The sequence below is a fragment of the Saimiri boliviensis genome, chromosome 14 (genome assembly GCF_048565385.1).
Source record: "Saimiri boliviensis isolate mSaiBol1 chromosome 14, mSaiBol1.pri, whole genome shotgun sequence".
NCBI lineage: Eukaryota > Metazoa > Chordata > Mammalia > Primates > Cebidae > Saimiri > Saimiri boliviensis.
This window is the reverse complement of record NC_133462.1, coordinates 42,132,960-42,152,105: the sequence shown is the minus strand read 5'-3', so window position 1 is coordinate 42,152,105 and position 19,146 is coordinate 42,132,960. Positions and strand designations below refer to the sequence as shown.

The 19,146-nt window shown below is 54.7% G+C and overlaps 1 protein-coding gene across 1 annotated transcript; it reads left to right on the top strand.

The window, feature by feature from the left end:
- The first annotated feature begins 1,011 nt into the window (after nucleotides 1–1,011).
- Nucleotides 1,012–19,087, top strand: FSD1 (fibronectin type III and SPRY domain containing 1). The gene is made up of 13 exons (XM_039466874.2): nucleotides 1,012–1,159; nucleotides 2,290–2,385; nucleotides 2,537–2,668; nucleotides 4,574–4,675; nucleotides 6,430–6,452; nucleotides 6,632–6,753; nucleotides 7,873–8,082; nucleotides 13,785–13,883; nucleotides 14,786–14,945; nucleotides 15,300–15,379; nucleotides 18,227–18,478; nucleotides 18,589–18,677; nucleotides 18,774–19,087. Exons 1-13 carry the CDS (start codon nucleotides 1,145–1,147, stop codon nucleotides 18,882–18,884), a joined length of 1,491 nt encoding a protein of 496 aa, XP_039322808.2. The 5' UTR covers nucleotides 1,012–1,144; the 3' UTR covers nucleotides 18,885–19,087.
- Nucleotides 19,088–19,146: the final 59 nt, after the last annotated feature.

Here is a 19,146-nt window from a genome sequence, read left to right as displayed (position 1 = left end):
CCAGGAGGTGGAGGTTGCAGTGAGCCGAGATCACACCACTGCACTCCAGCCTGGGCAACAGAGTGAGACTCCATCTCAAAATAATAATAATAATAATAATAATAATAATAATAAAGCAGCCTTCCTTTGTGATTCAGAGAAATAGATATCTGTTGATAATTTGGGGTCCTATTACATGGCCTGGGGGAAGCTTGGGGGTCCCAGGCAGGAGGTTCATGGGCTCTGGAGTTCCTCACAGCTCTGCACCCCCCTGCCCCTGATTCTGTAGTGCCTTCTGGGAGGAGGTGGCGAACCCACAGACCTCAATGTCTCAGACCCAACTGCACAGTGACCTCCTTTCTCACTGGGACTGAGAAGGCCTACATCACCCACAGGGAGGGCCCCGCGGTGACGGTGCCTCACCTCCCCAGCAGACACACACACCCTCCCAGCCTCCCCTGCCCACTCCTTCCCCTCCCCAGAACATTCTGAAGCTCCACCCATCCCCCCTCCCTCTGCGGAGGGACCCTGGATAGATTAGGTGCTAGGCCCTTCCACAGCTGGAGACAGACATTCTTAGCTTCCGTGCCTGGGCTGGCATGAAGACTTCTGGAGGAGCTGTTGGAGCCTGGGGCTTTGTGGGGTGTATAGGAGTTCAGTTGCAACATAGGGACAAATGGAAAGAAGGCATTAGAAGCTGAACACCCTCTTGGGCAAAAGCCGCAGATTTTCAGCAAATGCAAGGCCCAAGAAGGCGGGCTAGACAATTTGAGTAGCAACGAATAACATGTGTGGGTGAGCAGGGGGGGAAACGGAGGCACAAGATCTCTAGAGATGATTCTGAGGTCCCACGACAGGGCCGGGGGTCGAGCCCCCTATCTTCTGATCCAGGGCTCTCTCCAGCTTACATGTCATCACCAACAGCGCCCGGTGAGCCCCAGGCGCTGGACCTGCGTGCTCTGGGCGAGCCCAGCGCCGAACTACATTTCCCAGGCGGCCGCGGCGGCCGCGCCTGCGCAGTGCGCGCGGTGATGGAGCGCTAACCGGGGGCGCGGCGGCGGCGAGGGCTCGGCGGGCTATTGGCTACCGGCCGCGGCAAAGGCAGCTTGGGGACCCAGAGTGCGCGGGGCCCGCGGGCCGGGCCGGGGTGACCTGGGCTGCAGCCATGGAAGAACAGAGGGTAGGACGGGGCGGGGCGGGGCCGGGCGTCGGGGGCGGGGGAGGGGACCAGGTGTTACCGCAGCGCGCCCCCCTCCCACGCCTCCGCCCCAGCTGCTCTGCGGCCGAGGCCCCACCCAGTCGCGACCCCGCCCGGATTTAGCCCCCATACTCCAGTTTGGGACGGAGCGCCCCCCCTTGTTGGCTTGGCGCCAGATTCGTGCCGTCTCCCCCCCCCACCCCACCCAATATCCAAGTCCCAGCCCAGACCCCCATCCCCCACGCCCTCCCTCCCGGCCGCGGACCAGGCGTCCCAGCCCCCGCCCCACCCCCGGAGGACGCCACGCCAGCTCCGCAGTGCGGACCCCACCGACCCTGCCCCTGTGAAAAGGAGCCCGTCGGAAGCGTGGGTCAGAGCAAGGGGCCCCGAGCAGGATCCTCCCTCCCAGAATCCCCTGCCCTTCCCCCAGGACTCCCTGCCCCCTCCCCGCTTACCTGGGGCCCCACATCTCTGACTCCCAGGTTCCACTTTTTTGCCCAGGTAATTTCTTTTTTCTTGCTTATCCTTCTCCCCCAGGTAGGCCCCATCCTTCAGGGGTTCCCCTTCCCTGGCTCACCCCTGTTGCGAGGCTAGCTCTGTCCCAGGCTATCCCACTTCCCTATGGTTTTTCCTCCCACCAAGAACCCTTTCCCCAGGTTAGCCCATTTTCCAAAAGGCATCCTTTTCCTCTGGGGTTTTCCGTCCCCAGGGTGGCCCCTCGCGCCCCACCTTCAGGATGCAGGTAACGGGTTGTAGCCTTTGTGCTCAGGCAGGCCTGGTTTGGGGCCGGGTTGTGTCCCTTCCTGAGACGTTCTCTCTGAGCCTCAGTTTTCTCTCCTGTAATATGGGGTTGCTTAGGGCTCCCAGCTGCTATAGGTGAGTTGTATCAGTCCAGAGCTTCACCTGCTGCCGCGTACACAAGCTTGATAGCGTAGCAGCCCCCACATCTCCTCTCTGAATCCCTGTAGGGGAGCGTTGACCATACAAGGAAGAGCCTTGTCAGGCTGAGGGGCTCACCTGCCTGCCACGTGTGTGTGCACGTGTGTACGTGTGTGTGCACATGTGGGTGTACGTGTGTGCACATGTATGTGTCCACACTTCTGGTGGTGCAGGAGGCCCTGAGGAAGATCATCACAACACTGGCCGTGAAGAATGAAGAAATTCAGAGCTTTATCTACTCCCTGAAACAGATGCTGTTGAATGTGGAGGTGAAGGCGGTGGGGGAGTCCTGGGGCGGCGGGTGGCGGAAGGCAGAGGATGCAGCTGTGGGAACTGGCCCATTGCAGTTGATACCTGTGGGAGGCCTCAGTTTCCCCCTCTGAACACGGGCTTTCGCCGATCCTGGCTGTTCCGAGCCAGGCGAACTCGGCGAAGGTGCAAGAGGACCTCGAAGCAGAGTTCCAGTCCCTCTTCTCCCTGCTGGAGGAGCTGAAAGAAGGCATGCTTATGAAGATAAAACAGGACCGTGCCAGCCGCACCTACGAGCTGCAGGTGAGGGTTGGGGGCATCCTCCTCCCCTCCCCGCCATTGCCACTCAACAGAGCGTAGCTGGCCTGGGCATCTTCCTCCAAAACTGAGTGCTCTTGAGTTTCTGATCTCTCCCCTGGCCCCTCCCTGTCCATGGACTCATCAACCTGCCATCCACCTGCGCTCTCTCTCTTTATTTTTGAGACAGAGGTCTCACTCTCCTGTCCAGGCTGACGTGCAGTGGCATGATCTCGGTTCACTGCAACTTCCGCCTCTCGGGTTCAAGCGATTCTCCTGCCTCAGCCTCCTGAGTAGCTGCAATTACAGGAACCTGCCACCATGCTAGGCTAATTTTCATATTTTTAGTAGAGATGGGGTTTGACTGTGTTGTCCAGGCTGGTCTTGAACTACTGACCTCCAGGTGATCCTCTTGTCTCAGCCTCCCCAACATGCTGGGATTACAGGCATGAGCCAGCTCACCTGGCCCACCTGTGCTCTCTCTGAATCTCCTTTCCTTCATGGCGCCCCCATGTCTGGCTCAGATCTTCACCCTCCTGTCTTCTTCACTCAGTGCCTCCAGTTTCTCACTCCTTCCCACTGGTCCCCCAGATCTGAAGGCATCAGCTCCACTCAAACACCTTCCATGGTTCCCATGGGCTCTGACTCAGACTGCAAGCTGGGGTCACTCAGGCTGCATCCAGACCTCCTGGGTAACTCCTGACATGGTAGATTCCTGTCCCAGAAGGAACAGGAGCCCGGAAGCTTGGGTGTGGCCGGGGAATGTGAGTTTTTGGTTTGTTTGTGTTTTGAGACAGAGTCTTGTTCTGTCACCCAGACTGGAATGCAGTGGTGCAATCATGGTTCACTGCAGCCTCTGCCTTTCAGGCTCAAGCAATTCTCCCACCTCAGCCTCCCAAGTAGCTGGGACTACAGGAGCGGACCACCACACCCGGCTAATTTTTGTGTTTTTTGGTGGAGACTGGTTTTCACTTTGTTGTCTAGACTAGTCTTGAACTCCTGGGCTCAAGCAATCCTCCTGCCTTGGCCTCTCAATATGCTGAAATTACAAGTGTGAGCCCCTGTTCCTGGCTCATGGGAGTTTTTTTGTTTGTTTTTCTGAGACGGAGTCCCGCTCTGTTGCCCAGGCCGGGGTGCAGTGGTGCAATCTCAGCTTACTGCAACCTTCTACCATGTTCACGTAATTCTCTTACCTCAGCCTCCAGGGTATCTGGGATTACAAGCACCCGCCACCATGCCCAGCTAATTTTTGTATGTCTATTTGTTTTTTTGAGACGGAGTTTCACTCTTGTCGCCGAGGCTGGAGTGCAATGGCACAATCTCAGCTCACTGCAACCTCTGCCTCCCGGGTTCAAGTGATTCTCCTGTTTTAGCCTCCTGTGTAGCTGGAATTACAGGCACCCGCCACCACCGTGGCTGGCAGATTTTTTTATAATTTTAGTAGAGACGGGGTTTCACCCTGTTGGCCAGGCTGGTCTCAATCTCCTGACCTTGTGATCCGCCCACCTTGGCCTCCCAAAGTGCTGGGATTACAAGTGTGCGCCACCATGCCCAGCCTTAAGTTTTTCCACTTTTAGTAGAGATGGGGTTTCACCGTGGTGGCCAGGATAGTCTTGAACTCCTGACCTCAGGTGATCCTCCCGCCTTGGCTTCCCAAAGTACTGGAATTACAGGTGTGAAACACCACACCCAACCTCTTGCGAGTGTTTAAGGAAGGGATTTCCAGGGTTTACCTCTGTACTCCCAAGAGCTTGGCCCAATTTAATGGGGCCCTTGAGGCTCCAACGTCCGTCTCCCACCTGGAGTTCGAGAAGTGCATGGTACCCTGGACCCTGAAGCGGGTGAGGAGTCCTTGGGGGGCCTGAGGCAGTGGAGTGACTTGTCCCCTCTTTGTGTGCCTGGTGTCCATAGAACCAGCTGGCTGCCTGCACGCGGGCCCTGGAGAGCTCCGAGGAGCTTCTAGAGATGGCCAACCAGACTCTGCAGGCCATGGACAGTGAGGACTTTCCTCAGGTGAGTGCCTCTGTTGCTGCCGGGTAAAGAATACTGTGCCTGGCCGGGCACGGTGGCTCACGCCTGTATCCCAGCACTTTGCGAGGCCGAGGTGGGTGGATCACGAGGTCAGGAGTTCAAGACCAGCTTGGCCAAGATGGTTAAACCCCAGCTCTACTGAAAATAGAAAAATTAAGCTGGGCGTGGTGGCTCACGCCTGTAATCCCAGCACTTTGGGAGGCTGAGGTGGGCAGATCACCTCAGGTCGGGAGTTCCAGACCAGCCTGACCAACATGGCGAAACCCCGTCTCTCCTAAAAATACAAAAATTAGCTGGGCATAGTGGTAGGCACCTGTAATCTCAGCTACTTGGGAGGCTGAGGCAGGAGAACCACTTGAATGCAGGAGGTGGAGGTTGAGGTGAGCCAAGATTGTGCCGTTGCACTCCAGCCTGGGTGACAGAGTGAGACTCGTCTCAAAAAAAAAAAGCAGCCGGGCGCAGTGGCTCAAACCTGTAATCCCAGCACTTTGGGAGGCCGAGGCGGGTGGATCACGAGGTCAAGAGATCAAGACCATCCTGGTCAACATGGTGAAACCCCGTCTCTACTAAAAATACAAAAAATCAGCTGGGCATGGTGGTGCATGCCTGTAATCCCAGCTACTCAGGAGGCTGAGGCAGGAGAATTGCCTGAACCCGGGCGGCGGAGGTTGTGGTGAGCCGAGATCGCGCCATTGCACTCCAGCCTGGGTAACAAGAGCGAAACTCCGTCTCAAAAAAGAAAAAAAAAAAAAAAAAAAAGCCTGGTGTGGTGGTGGGCACCAGGCTGGTCTCAAACCCGTGACCTCATGATCTGCCTGCCTAGGCCTCCCAGAGTGCTGAGATTACAAGCATGAGCCACCTTGCCCAGCCTGCAATGCCAATTTAACTGGGTATCCTGTAGTTTTATTTACTGAATTTGCTAGTTGTCTGGACTGCGTGTGGGCAGGAGGTTGTCCTGGCCATCCTCTGTCTTCAGGGCACAGTCAAGAAGGGGGAAGAATCAGTGTTTGCTTCCAGTGCTGGGGCAAACGCCTTCCTGCCTAGGCCTCAGTCTTCCTGTTTGTGGCTTTATGATTTGGTAGAAACAAATCTTTGGGCTGGGCACAGTGGGTCACGCCTGTAATTCCAGCACTTTGGGAGGCTGAGGTGGGTGCATCACCTGAGGTCAGGAGTTTGAGACCAGCGTGGCCAACATGGTGAATCCCACTCTAAAAATACAAAAAATTGGCTGGGCGTGGTGGCAGATACCTGTAATCTCAGCTACTCAGGAGGCTGAGGCAGGAGAATTGCTTGAACCCGGTAGGCTGAGGTTGCAGTGAGTCAAGATCATGCCATTGCACTCCAGCCTGGGTGACAAGAGCAAGACTCCGTCTCAAAAAAAAAAAAAGAAAGAAAGAAAGAAAAAGCCAGACATGGTGGCTCACGTCTGTAATTCTAGCACTTTGGGGGACCAGGGTGGGTGGATCACCTGAGGTCAGGAGTTTGAGACAAGCTTGGCCCAAATGTTGAAACCCCATCTCTCTAAAATACAAAAAATTGGCTGGGTGTGGTGGTGGGCACCTGTAATCCGAGCTACTCGGGAGGCTGAGGCAGGAGAATCGCTTCAACCTGGGAGGCGGAGGTTTCAGTGAGCCGAGACAGCTCCAGTACACTACAGCCTGAGCAACAGAGCAAGAACCTGTCTCAAAAAAAAAAAAAATACAAATCTTTGAATGTTGTTCTGTCCCTCTCTCTAGGCTGCCAAGCAAATCAAAGATGGGTAAGAAGCTGGGGTCTGGCCCCCACCCCACTGCCCTGCCCCTGGTGTGAAGACAGGGGCTGCCTGGTGAGGGTGTCTCAGTCCAGAGCCCTGGACAGGTGCCCAGGGAGGGGCCTCCCCATACCACAGATAATCCGGCTTGGTCCTCCTGAAAACATTTGCCACCTCCTTCCCCACAGAGTGACCATGGCCCCTGCCTTCCGGCTGTCATTGAAAGCAAAGGTCAGTGATAACATGAGTCACCTCATGGTGGACTTCGCACAGGAGCGGCAGATGCTACAGGCACTCAAGTTCCTGCCTGGTGAGAGGGGCATGCAGAGGAGGGCCAGGACTTCGGGGGAATGTCCCGGGAGGCTAGGAGGCCCTGAAACAGGACCTGGAGTAAGGTGGACTGCCAGGTGTCTGAATTCTCTCTTGAGGGAGGCAGGGCCTGAGAATGTCACGCCCTATGTGGGTGGAGTCCTCATCAAGCCCCGCCTCTGGGTGGAGCTATGAGAAGCCTCTCCTATCACTGCCAGGTGGGAAGATATACCTGTCCCTAGGGGTGGAACCCTGAGAATAACATGTCCTATGGGGGACTGGAGTCCTCATGAAGCCCCACCCCTGGGTGGAGCCATGAGGAGACCCCACCCACTGGGTAGTGGCATCCTAGGAAAACCCTGTCTCCAGGGGTGGGGCCCTGAGAGTACTGTGTCCTCGGGGAGTGGAGTTCTCCTGAGACCTTGCCTCTGGATAGAGCCATGAGAAGGGCCCGCCCACTACATGGTAGCTTCTGGGAAAACCCTGTCCTCAAGGGTGGAGCCCTGAGAAGGCCACTCCCCTGGGGAGAAATGGACTGAAAACCCACACTGTCTATGATGCAGCCCCAAAGAAAGCCATATCCCTCATTGGTAGAGAATTTGGAATAATTCTGCCTCTAAATGATGGAATCCTGAGAAAGCTCAGCCCTCCCTCTACCCCTTGGTGGAAACTTCAAGAGTCTCCACAGCTGCGCACAGTGGCTCACACCTGTAATACCAGCACTTTTGGAGGCTGAGGAGGGCAGATCACCTGAAGTCAGGAGTTTGAGACCACCCTGGCCAATATGGTGAATCCCCATCTCTGCTAAAAATACAAAATTAGCCAGGCTTGGTGGTGCATGCCTGTAATCCCAGCTACTTGGGAGACTTAGGCAGGAGAATCACTTGAGCCCAGGAGGCAGAGGTTGCAGTGAGCCAAGGTCACGACACTACACTCCAGTGACAAGAGCAAGACTCCATCTCAAAAGAAAAAAAAGAGTCTCCAATGCCAAGCGTGGAACCCCACTGTGGCCATGCCCCCAAAATTGTCCATCATGTGTTTGGGCGGGGCTGCAGCAAGCTCCCTGCCCCTGGCACCAGGCACAGAACCCTGATCCCCCTCTCCCTTCCGTCCTGAGCAGTGCCCAGTGCGCCGGTGATCGACCTGGCCGAGTCCCTGGTGGCGGATAACTGTGTGACCCTGGTGTGGCGCATGCCGGACGAGGACAGCAAGATCGACCACTACGTGCTGGAATACCGGCGGACCAACTTCGAGGGCCCGCCCCGCCTCAAGGAGGACCAGCCCTGGATGGTCATCGAGGGCATCCGGCAGACAGAGTACACCCTGACAGGTAAGGGCGGCGTGCACCAGCTCCATCCAGCTGTGAACAGCACCCCTCCAGGCTCCCGTCTCGCCGTCAGTCGTCGGAAGTCTTGGGGACAATCCCTGTATCAGACAGTGACCAGGATCGATGGCTTATGCTTGTAATTCCAACATTTTGGGAGTCTTAGCCAGGTGGATGATCACCTGAGGTCAGTAGTTCAAGACCAGCCTGGCTAACATGGTGAAAACCCATCTCTACTAAAAACACAAAAATTGGGCCGGGCGCGGTGGCTCAAGCCTGTAATCCCAGCACTTTGGGAGGCCGAGGGGGGTGGATCACGAGGTCAAGAGATCGAGACCAACGTGGTCAACATGGTGAAACCCCGTCTCTACTCAAAATACAAAAAATTAGCTGGGCATGGTGGCGCGTGCCTATAATCCCAGCTACTCAGGAGGCTGAGGCAGGAGAATTGCCTGAACCCAGGAGGCGGAGGTTGCGGTGAGCCGAGATCGCGCCATTGCACTCCAGCCTGGGTAACAAGAGCGAAACTCCGTCTCAAAAAAAAAAAAAAACACGGCCGGGCGTGGTGGCTCAAGCCTGTAATCCCAGCACTTTGGGAGGCCGAGGCGGGTGGATCACGAGGTCAAGAGATCGAGACCATCCTGGTCAACGTGGTGAAACTCCGTCTCTACTAAAAATACAAAAACTAGCTGGGCATGGTGGTGCGTGCCTGTAATCCCAGCTACTCAGGAGGCTGAGGCAGGAGAATTGCCTGAACCCAGGAGGCGGAGGTTGTGGTGAGCCGAGATCGTGCCGTTGTACTCCAACCTGGGTAACAAGAGTGAAACTCCGTCTCAAAAAAAAAAAAACACAAAAATTAGCAGGGCGTGATTATCAGGCACCTGTAACCTCAGCTACTCAGGAGGATGAGGCGGGAGAATCGCTTGAACTCAGGAGTTGGAGGTTGCAGTGAGCTGAGATAGCGCCATTGCACTCCAGCCTGGGCAACAAGAGCGAGACTCTTATCTCAAAAAAAAAAAAATAAAATAATAATAATAATAAATGGACAGCCAGGTGTCTGAATTTCTCCTGGGGGAGGTGGAGGCCTGAGAATGCTACGCCCTGTATTTTTTAGACAAGGGATCTCACCAGTGCCCTAGGCCGGTCTCCAACTTCTGGTCTGTAGCAGTCCTGCCTCAGCCTCCCAAATAGCTGGATACTGTCCTCGGATCAGCGAACAAAGCAGACAGTAATCTCTTCCCTCCTGGAGTTGGCGTTCTGGATTCACCCTCCAAGTATATGGAGTCCTCCTTGGCAGTTATGAGAAAGTGAAATCCGGCCAGGCATGGTGGCTCATGCCTGTAATACAGCACTTTGGGAGGCTGAGGCAAGAGGATTGCTTGAGGCCCGGAGTTGGAGAACAGTCTGGGTAATAAAGTAAGAGCCCATCTCTACAAAAACATTTTTTAAAGTTGCCTGGGCATGGTGGTCCCAGCTACCAAGGGAGGCTAAGGTGGGAGGATCGTTTGAGCCCAAGAGTTGGAGGCTGCAGTGAGCCATGACTGTACCACCGCACTCCAGCCTGAGCAACGGGGTGAGACCCTGTCTCTAAAAAACAGAGAGAGAGAGAAAGGAAAAAACCCCAGGGAATCCACCCGGCTGGTGGAGGTAGGTTCTGAAGGGGGAAAGCCTCATGAGATTAAAAAGCCATCTTGAGGCGGAGGTTGCGGTGAGCCGAGATCGCGCCATTGCACTCCAGCCTGGGTAACAAGAGCGAAACTCCGTCTCAAAAAAAAAAAAAAAAAAAAAAAGCCATCTTGGCCAGAAGCAGTGACTCACGCCTGTAATCCTAGCACTTTGGGAGGCTGAGGTGGGTGGATCATTTGAGGTCAAGAGTTTGAGACCAGCCTGGGCAACATAGTGAAACCCTGTCTCTACTAAAAATACAAAAAAATTAGCTGGGCGTGGTGGCAGATGCCTGTAGTCCCAGCTACTCAGGAGGCTGAGGAGTGAGAATCGCTTGAACCCAGGAAGTGGAGGTTGCAGTGAGCAGAGATCAAGTCATTGCACTCCAGCCTGGGTAACAGAAGGAAACTCTGTCTCAAAAAAAAAAAAAAATTCTCAGGGGCAGGAAGAGGCTGGCTGATAGGTTAACTATCACTATTCACTAGCTGCTTTGGGGCTGTAATCAGCGGGCTAGTTATCTGTAATTAGCATACATGGTTAATAACGAGCATGCTAATTGCAAGAGAAAAAGTCACCAGCCGCTAGGGAGCCTGCAAACAGCTACTGGCTTGTTCTTTGCTTGAGAATCAAAATAAACACACCCCAGTTTTATTTGTTTTAAATAGGATCCCTCAAACCTCTCCAAGCCTCCTGCCAGTTGGTTTTTGTTTTCTTGTAACTTTGCATTTTGAAATAATTATAGATTCACAGGAAGTTGCCATCAATGAAAACAAACTACGTGAGGACCCACGTAGTCAGCATAAAAACCGGAAACGGACTTGGGTTCAGTGGACTCACATTTTACCCCTTTTTTTTTGGACTCACATTTTACCCCCTCCCTTTCTTTTTTTTTTTTTTTTTTGAGACGGAGTTTCGCTCTTGTTACCCAGGCTGGAGTGCAATGGCGCGATCTCGGCTCATCGCAACCTCCGCCTCCAGGGTTCAAGCAATTCCCCTGCCTCAGCCTCCTGAGTAGCTGGGATTACAGGCACGCGCCGCACGCCTAGATAATTTTTTTGTATTTTAGTAGAGACGGGGTTTCACCATGTTGGCCAGGATGGTCTCAATCTCCTGACCTTGTGATCCACCCGCCTCGGCCTCCCAGAGTGCTAGGATTACAGACGTGAACCACCACACCCAGCCCGTTGTTGTTGTTGTTGTTGTTGTTGTTGTTGTTTTGAGACAGAGTCTTGCTCTGTCGCCCAGGCTGGAGTGCAATGGCACGATCTCGGCTCACTGCAACCTCCTCCTCCTGGGGTTTTGCCATGTTGGCCAGGCTGCTCTCAAACTCCTGACCTCATATGATCCACCTGCCTTGGCCTCCCAAAGTGCTGGGATTACAGGTGTGAGCCATCGCCCAGCCAGCAATTTATTTTATTTTATTTTTTTTGAGACGGAGTCTCACTTTGTGGCCCAGGCTGGCGTGCAGTGATGTGATCTCGGCTCACTGCAACCTCCACCTCCCAGGTTCAAGCAATCCTCCTGTCTCAGCTTCCCGAGTAGCTGGGACTACAGGCACATGCCACTACGCCTGGCTCATTTTTGTTTGTTTGTTTGTTTGTTTGTTTTTGAGACGGAGTTTCGCTCTTGTTACCCAGGCTGGAGTGCAATGGCGCGATCTCGGCTCACCACAACCTCCACCTCCTGGGTTCAGGCAATTCTCCTGCCTCAGCCTCCTGAGTAGCTGGGATTACAGGCACGCGCCACCATGCCCAGCTAATTTTTGTATTTTTAGTAGAGACGGGGTTTCACCTTGTTGACCAGGATGGTCTCGATCTCTTGACCTCGTGATCCATCCGCCTCGGCCTCCCAAAGTGCTGGGATTACAGGCTTGAGCCACTGCGCCCGGCCATTTTTGTATTTTGAGTAGAGATGGGGTTTCTCCACGTTGACCAGGTTGGTCTCGAACTCCCAACCTCAGGTGATCCGCCCGCCTCTGCCACCCAAAGTGCTGGGATTGCAAGAATGAGCCACCGTACCCGGCCACGTTTTACCAGTTTTACATGTGCTCATTCTGGTGTGCATGTATAATTCCGCAGTTTTCTTCAATGTGTAAATTCATGTCACCAGCAACACCACCGTCAAAGCATAGATTTCTTCTGTCACTACGAGGCTTCCAGATGCCATGCTTCACCACCATGGCTCCCTGCCTTTGACAGACTTCCTAGTGAGTGAATTCCTCAGGGCAGAAAGTTGGATTCGTTGAAAGGTGTGCAGGAGTGAGGATAAGATGAAATCGCCACCTATGTGGTCGTTTGCAGTCCACTTACTGTTTTGTTGATTGCTTGGAAAGGCAGGAGGGTTGGGGTTGTTTTCTTCTTTCTTTCCCTGCTGCCTTTTTTTTTTTTTTTGAGACAGAATCTCGTTCTGTCACCCAGGCTGGAGTGCAGTGGTGCAATCTTGGCTGGATGCCACATCCGCTTCCCAGATTTTAGCGATTCTCCTTCCTCAGCCTCCTGAGTAGTCAGGACTACAGGCACGTGCCACCTCACCTGGCTACTTTTTATGTTTTTAGTGAAGATGGGGTTTCACTATCTTGGCCAGGCTGGTCTCAAACTCCTAACCTTATGTGATGCTCCTGCCTCGGCCTCCCAAAGTGCTGGGATTACGGGCGTGAGCCAGTGTACCCGGCCTTTTTTTTTTTTTTTTTTTTTGAAAGACAGGTTCTTGCTATGTAGCACAGGCTGGAGTACAGTCATGCAGTCACAGTTCACTGCAGCTTCAACCTCCTGGGCTCACATCCTCCTTCTCCCTCAGCCTCCTGAGTAGCTGGGACCACAGGTGTACACCAACACACCCAGCTAATTTTCTTTTTTTTTTTTTTAAGATGGAGTCTTGGCCGGGCACGGTGGCTCACGCCTGTAATCCAAGCATTTTGGAGGCTAAGGCGGGCAGATCACCTGAGGTCAGGAGTTCAAGACCAGCCTGACCAACATGGTGAAACTCCATCTTTAAAAAAAAGATGGAAGGCCGGGCGCGGTGGCTCAAGCCTGTAATCCCAGCACTTTGGGAGGCCAAGGTGGGTGGATCACGAGGTCAAGAGATCAAGACCATCCTGGTCAACATGGTGAAACCCCGTCTCTACTAAAAATACAAAAAATTAGCCGGGCACGGTGGCTCAAGCCTGTAATCCCAGCACTTTGGGAGGCTGAGGCGGGTGGATCACGAGGTCAAGAGATCGAGACCATCCTGGTCAACATGGTGAAACCCCGTCTCTACTAAAAATACAAAAAATTAGCTGGGCATGGTGGCACGTGCCTGTAATCCCAACTACTCAGGAGGCTGAGGCAGGAGAATTGCCTGAACCCAGGAGGCGGAGGGTGCGGTGAGCCGAGATCGCGCCATTGCACTCCAGCCTGGGTAACAAGAGCAAAACTCCATCTCATAAAAAAAAAAAAGAAAAAAGATGGAGTCTCACTGTTGCCAGGCTGAAATGCAGTGGCTCGATCTTGGCTCACTGCAGCCTCCGGCTTCTGGGTTGAAGCGTTTCTCCTGCCACAGCCTCCTGAGTAGGTAGAAGTACAGGTGCCTGCCTAATTTTTGTATTTTTAGTAGAGATGGGGTTTCACCACATTGGCCAGTCTGGTCTCTTAACCCCTGACCTCAACTGATTGCCCACCTCAGCCTCCCAAAGTGCTGGGATTCTCGGTGTGAGCCACCACACCTAGCCTAATTTTTTAATTTTTTATTACCTATTTGAGACAGAGTCCCAGATAAATGTGTCATGCAGGCTGGTGCACAGTGGTGCATTACAAATCTCTGAACCAATCACAGTGACAGGGTTTGAAAGCATCCTGATCAGCCTGTCTGAAGTTGGAGGCGGAGTCAAGCAATTCATAGCCCCTCTGGGAGAGGAGGGCAAGGATGGTTTGTCAGGGGTTAAGATATTTGTAAGGTGCTGCTTAGAAAGATGTCAGGAATCACTGTGGGACGTGGCAGCTTCAACCCATTACTCAGAGTCTCGGAGAATCCACAAGTGTTGAAATGCCTCTCTTGCCTCCTAGGTCTCAAGTTTGACATGAAATACATGAATTTCCGTGTGAAGGCCTGTAACAAGGCAGTTGCAGGAGAGTTCTCTGAGCCGGTGACTCTGGAGACACTAGGTGACTGGCTTCCACCCTCGCCCTACCCCTGAGTCCATGGCCCCTTCCTCCCAGGACCCCCAGAGACCATGAGAATCCTCGAAGCAGAGCTCTCTGGCCTTGTTGCCCTGGCTGCCAGGAAGCTCAAAGTTCCATCCGCAGTGGCTTCCTTAGCCTGAGTGTCTGCTATAATCCTGTTTTTGTCTTTGGCTTCTGAGGTTTATCCTGTATATCTTGATGGTTTTAATATATAGCCACACATACTCTCTCTTTACCAAAAAAATGGCTAAGTCCTCTGTAGAGCTAGGGATGAGATTTTAGTAGTGAAGACCAATCCCACAGCATGCCACAATGACACCTTCGTGTGCCCTGGTAGGAAGTCCCTCTGAAGTCTAGCCTAACTCTCTCATGCTGTATCGCCACCCCTCTATTGGGATTAGTCCTCCATGGAAGCACAGCATAGTGCAGTTGGCTTGAAAATGCCTCCAGACTTGGCCGGGCATGGTGGCTCATGCCTGTAATCCAAGCAATTTGGAGGCCAAGGCGGGCGGATCACCTGAGGTCCAGAGTTCAAGACCAGCCTGACCAACGTGGTGAAACCCCGTCTTAAAAAAAAAAAATGCCTCCAGACCTGGGAGACCTTTGGGCAACAACCCTCAGCCTTCGCGCCTCTGGCTCCATGTTCTGTCCCTTCCACCTTTTGCCATCTTGTGTCTCTGTTGTCCTTCGGCTTGTCTGTACTCTATATCTGTCTCTCTCTGAGCCTTTGTCGGTCTGTCTGTCTCCATCTTGGACTCTGTCTCCTTGGCCCTTTGGTTCTCTGTCCCTGTCTTGGTCTGTCTTGGTCACTGTCTGTCTCTGTCTCTCTCTGTGTCTCTCTGGGTTTCCCCATCTCTGTGACTCCCACGTCTGCCCGGCCCCAGCGTTCATGTTCCGCCTGGATGCGTCCACATCCCACCAGAACCTGCGGGTGGATGATCTCTCCGTGGAGTGGGACGCTATGGGCGGGAAGGTGCAGGATATCAAGGCTCGCGAGAAAGATGGCAAGGGGCGGACCGCGTCTCCTGTCAACTCCCCGGCCAGGTAGCCTGCCCCCTCCCCTCCCTAAGTCTCTGGTGGAAGAGATCAAGCTGGACATGGACACAGAGCCCAGTGTGGTCAGAGCTGGGGTGGAGGGGGGACCTGGGGCTGGGGGTACCCAGAGAGGGAATGAGGGGAGAGGAGGTTTTGAGTGGGGTTTTGATGGTTGAATAGGAGTTTCCCAGATGACAAAGGGCACAGGCATGTTCTGGTATGAACATGAGGCACTCAGTGTATAGAAAGAGCCAAATACTGCCAGAGATTGACCCAACACCCATAGCGGCGGGGTGGACTAGGGAAGCTTTACCCTGGGAGACGAGTGTTGAACTGAGCCCGCTCACCCCCTGCCCTCCACAGAGGTACTCCATCTCCCAAGAGGATGCCCTCAGGTCGTGGGGGACGGGACCGCTTCACCGCCGAATCCTACACAGTGCTGGGTAAGGAGGGGGAGAAGAGGGGGGACAGGGGAGTTTGGGACAGCGGCCTAATGGTAGATGGAGGGAGAACCTTTGCCTTTGGCTGTGGAACCAGGCGGCCGTCAGCAAAGTTGTTCCCCGAATGACGTGTTGTTCTGGCACTGCCAAATGGAGATACTTGGGAATGAAGGGATTGCTGGGGAGAGCCAGAATTTATGGAGTGAAGGAAAGAGACTCTGGACCAGACAGTGCCTGGGCAGGAGACTGAGGACAATTTTCTGGAGCCTATGGAGTAGCTGGGCCTTGGGGAGTAGCTGGGCCTTGGGGAGTAGCTGGGCCTTGGGGAGCAGCTGGAAAGAATGGTTGCCTATAGAGCAGCCATTTATGGGGGAGCTGAAGCCAGGCAGGAGTTTCGGGGAATTGTCTGAGGGTATGCGGAGGAGCCGGAGAGAGGAGTCTGAGGAGAAGCTGATAGCAGCACAGGAATGACTGCATCCAATGAAGAAGCAGCTGAAGTTAGTAGAGGAACTGGAGTTTAGGGGAATTGCTGCTGTTCAGAATAGAGCTGGAAAAAGAGGCTAAAGTATGAGGAAGCCATTGTGGTCAGAGTATCTAGGGAGAAGGAAGTTAGGGAGTAGCTGGGGTCCTGAGGATAAGCGAGGGCCTGAGAGAAACTTACGGTTCTCTCAGGATCTAGATTTTCTTGGAAGCACCTGGGATTGGTGAGAGTTTGCTTTAGGGAGGAAGCAGAAGATATAGGGAGTTGTCTTTGGAGTTGCAGAAGTTCGCGGGAGAGAGCGAGCTCATCCTTGGGAAAGGGCCTAGATAATTTGTGGTTTGGGGAGTAGCTGAGATCAGGGAGGCGCAGACCTGGAGAAGACATGTATGTGGGGGTTCATCTCGTATCTGGAAAGGAGCTAAGGTATGATACGGAGATCAGCTGTGATCTGGGAGGGGCAAGAGTGCGAGAAGCTGAAGCTCATGGAATAGCTGCATTGGGAGAAGGAGTAGCTGAGATGGCAAGAACCTGGATCTGGGGCCTGGGCAGGATCTCTGCTCTGGAGAGAATCTGGACTGTGTGCAGAGCTGAAGCCAAGGGGTGTCCAAATTCAGAGGGTTCCTGGAGAGTGTAATGGAGGCTTGAGGAACACCTGAACTCCAGGATGCACTGAGGCCTAGAGAGTATCTGGCTTGGGGAGTGCCTTGGGGGAACTTCTGCCTTCTGTGTGGAGTCGAGGTCTGGATAGAATCTGGATTCAGAGAACAAGAGGAGAGAGTCTTGAGTCCTGGGAGTATCTGGACTCTGCCACAGCCAGGAGCCAGAGGGAGCCTCTAGACCAGGCGTCCCCAAACTACGGCCCGTGGGCTGCATGCGGCCCCCTGAGGCCATTTATCCGGCCCCCGCCGCACTTCAGGAAGGGGCACCTCTTTGGTGGTCAGTGAGAGGAGCACAGTATGTGGCGGCCCTCCAACGGTCTGAGGGACAGTGAACTGGCCCCCTGTGTAAAAAGTCTGGGGACGCCTGCTCTAGACTCTGCCAGAGCCGGGACTAGGGGGAGCGTCTGCACTCCAGGAGGACTTGAGGCCTGCAGGAACACGGTGAGTCTTCCAAGAGCAAGGGTTTGAGGAGGATCCAGTTTCTGGAAGAACCGAGAGGTATTTGGACATGGGGAGGTACTGAAGGAAGTTTGTATGGCCTGGAAGAGTCTGGGAGGAGTAGCTTGGGCTTGTAGAGAATCTGAAAGGAGTAACTGAGGCTTGGGGAGTTTCTGGGCTTACTAAATCTCTAGAGCAGGCATCCCCAAACTTTTTACACAGGGGGCCAGTTCACTGTCCCTCAGACCGTTGGAGGGCCGCCACACACTCTGCTCCTCTCACTGACCACCAATGAAAGAGGTGCCCCTTCCTGAAGTGCGGCGGGGGGCCGGATAAATGGCCTCAGGGGGCCGCATGCGGCCCGAGGACCGTAGTTTGGGGACGCCTGCTCTAGAGGAAGTTAGTAAAGCCTAGGGAATACCTGGAACCCAAGGAGTATCTGGGGGGAATACCTGGGGTCCAAGGAGTATCTGGGGGGAATACCTGGGGCCCAAGGAGTATCTGGGGGAAATAGCTGGGGTCCAAGGAGTATGTGGGGAGAATAGCTGGGGCCTCGAGTATCTGGGGGGAATAGCTGGGGCCTCAAGGAGTATCTGGGGGGAATAGCTGGGGCCTCGAGGAGTATCTGGGGGAATAGCTGGGGCCCAAAGAGTATCGGGGGGATAGCTGGGGCCTCAAGGAGTATCTGGGGAGAATAGCTGGGGCCTTAAGGAGTATCTCGGGGGAATAGCTTGGTCCACAAGGAGTCTCTGGTTGGGGGATAGCTGAAGTCCACAAGGAGTCTCTGGGGGGGGGGATAGCTGGAGTCCAAGGAGTATCTGGAGGGAATAGCAGAAACTGAGGAGTATCTGAAGGGAATAGCTAGAGCCTGAGGAGTATCTGGAGGGAATAGCTGGGCTGGAGAGTATTTGAGGGGAATAGCTGGGACTCTCAAGGATATCAGGGGGAAATAGCTGGGATCCCAAGGAGTGTCTGGGGGGAATAACTGGCACCTGAGGGTATCTGGAGGGAATCAGAGGGACAGTGGAGTATCTGGAGGGAATAGCTGGGGCCCAAGGAGTGTCTGGGGGGAATAGCTGGGAACTTCAGGGTATCTGAAGGGAATAGCTAGGGCTCGAGGGGTACCTGGGGGTACAGCTAGCAACCTGAGGAGTATCTGGAGGGAGCAGCTGTGGTGTAGGGAGCCCCTCAGGGGCTAGCCCTTTGTGGAAGAGTATCTGTGGCTGAGTTCTACCCAGTTCCCCTGTCCACCCCTCCTGCCCTGTGCCCCAGGGGACACGCTGATCGATGGTGGGGAGCATTACTGGGAGGTACGCTACGAGCCCGACAGCAAAGCGTTTGGCGTGGGCGTGGCCTACCGCAGCCTGGGCCGCTTCGAGCAGCTGGGCAAGACGGCCGCCTCCTGGTGCCTGCACGTGAACAACTGGCTGCAGGTCAGCTTCACGGCCAAGCATGCCAACAAGGTCAAGGTGCTGGACGCCCCCGTGCCCGACTGCCTGGGTGTGCACTGTGACTTCCACCAAGGTGATCCCAAGCCCCAGTTGCCATCTCTGGCTGCCCCTGCCTGAGTCCCCTCCCTCTGCCCCCATCCCACTTCTGACTGGCCCCACTGTCCCTCTGCCTCCCCACCCCAGGCCTCCTGTCCTTCTACAACGCCCGCACCAAACAAGTGCTTCACACCTTCAAGGCCAAGTTCACACAGCCGCTCCTGCCCGCTTTCACGGTGAGCTGCCCTCCGTGGTCCGGGGGTAGGAGAGGGTGGTACTGGGTGCCAGGGTTCGAAGCTGAGCCCCTCCCGCCTCCCCCCACTGTCCCTCAGGTATGGTGTGGCAGCTTCCAGGTGACGACAGGCCTGCAGGTCCCCAGCTCCGTGCGCTGCCTGCAAAAGCGAGGCAGTGCTACGAGCAGCTCCAACACCAGCCTCACCTAGGCCCCCAGGCACCCACCCAGCCGGGAGGTTTTTGGGGGGGCCGCTGCCAGGCCCCGGCTGCTGGAGCCAGGCCCCTTCCTCTGTCACTTGCTGCTTGGAGCCTTAACTCCTGATGGGGGGGGGTCACCAAGAGGGAGTGGGCACCCTGGCGGGCCCTCCTCCCCTCCTCCCCTCTTAATAAAGGTCAAACACTGGCCAGGCCAGGCCGCAGTGCTGGTTCCTTGGGCCTGGGTGGTCCTCTCTGGTGTGTGGCACTGGGACC

What these genes read in the sequence shown, in the direction of transcription:
- FSD1 (XM_039466874.2), top strand. An exon ending in AGATGCTGTTGAATGTGGAG is followed by an intron (nt 2,386 to 2,536) that starts GTGAAGGCGGTG and finishes GTTCCGAGCCAG; the next exon opens with GCGAACTCGGCGAAGGTGCA. An exon ending in CCTGTCAACTCCCCGGCCAG is followed by an intron (nt 14,946 to 15,299) that starts GTAGCCTGCCCC and finishes TGCCCTCCACAG; the next exon opens with AGGTACTCCATCTCCCAAGA.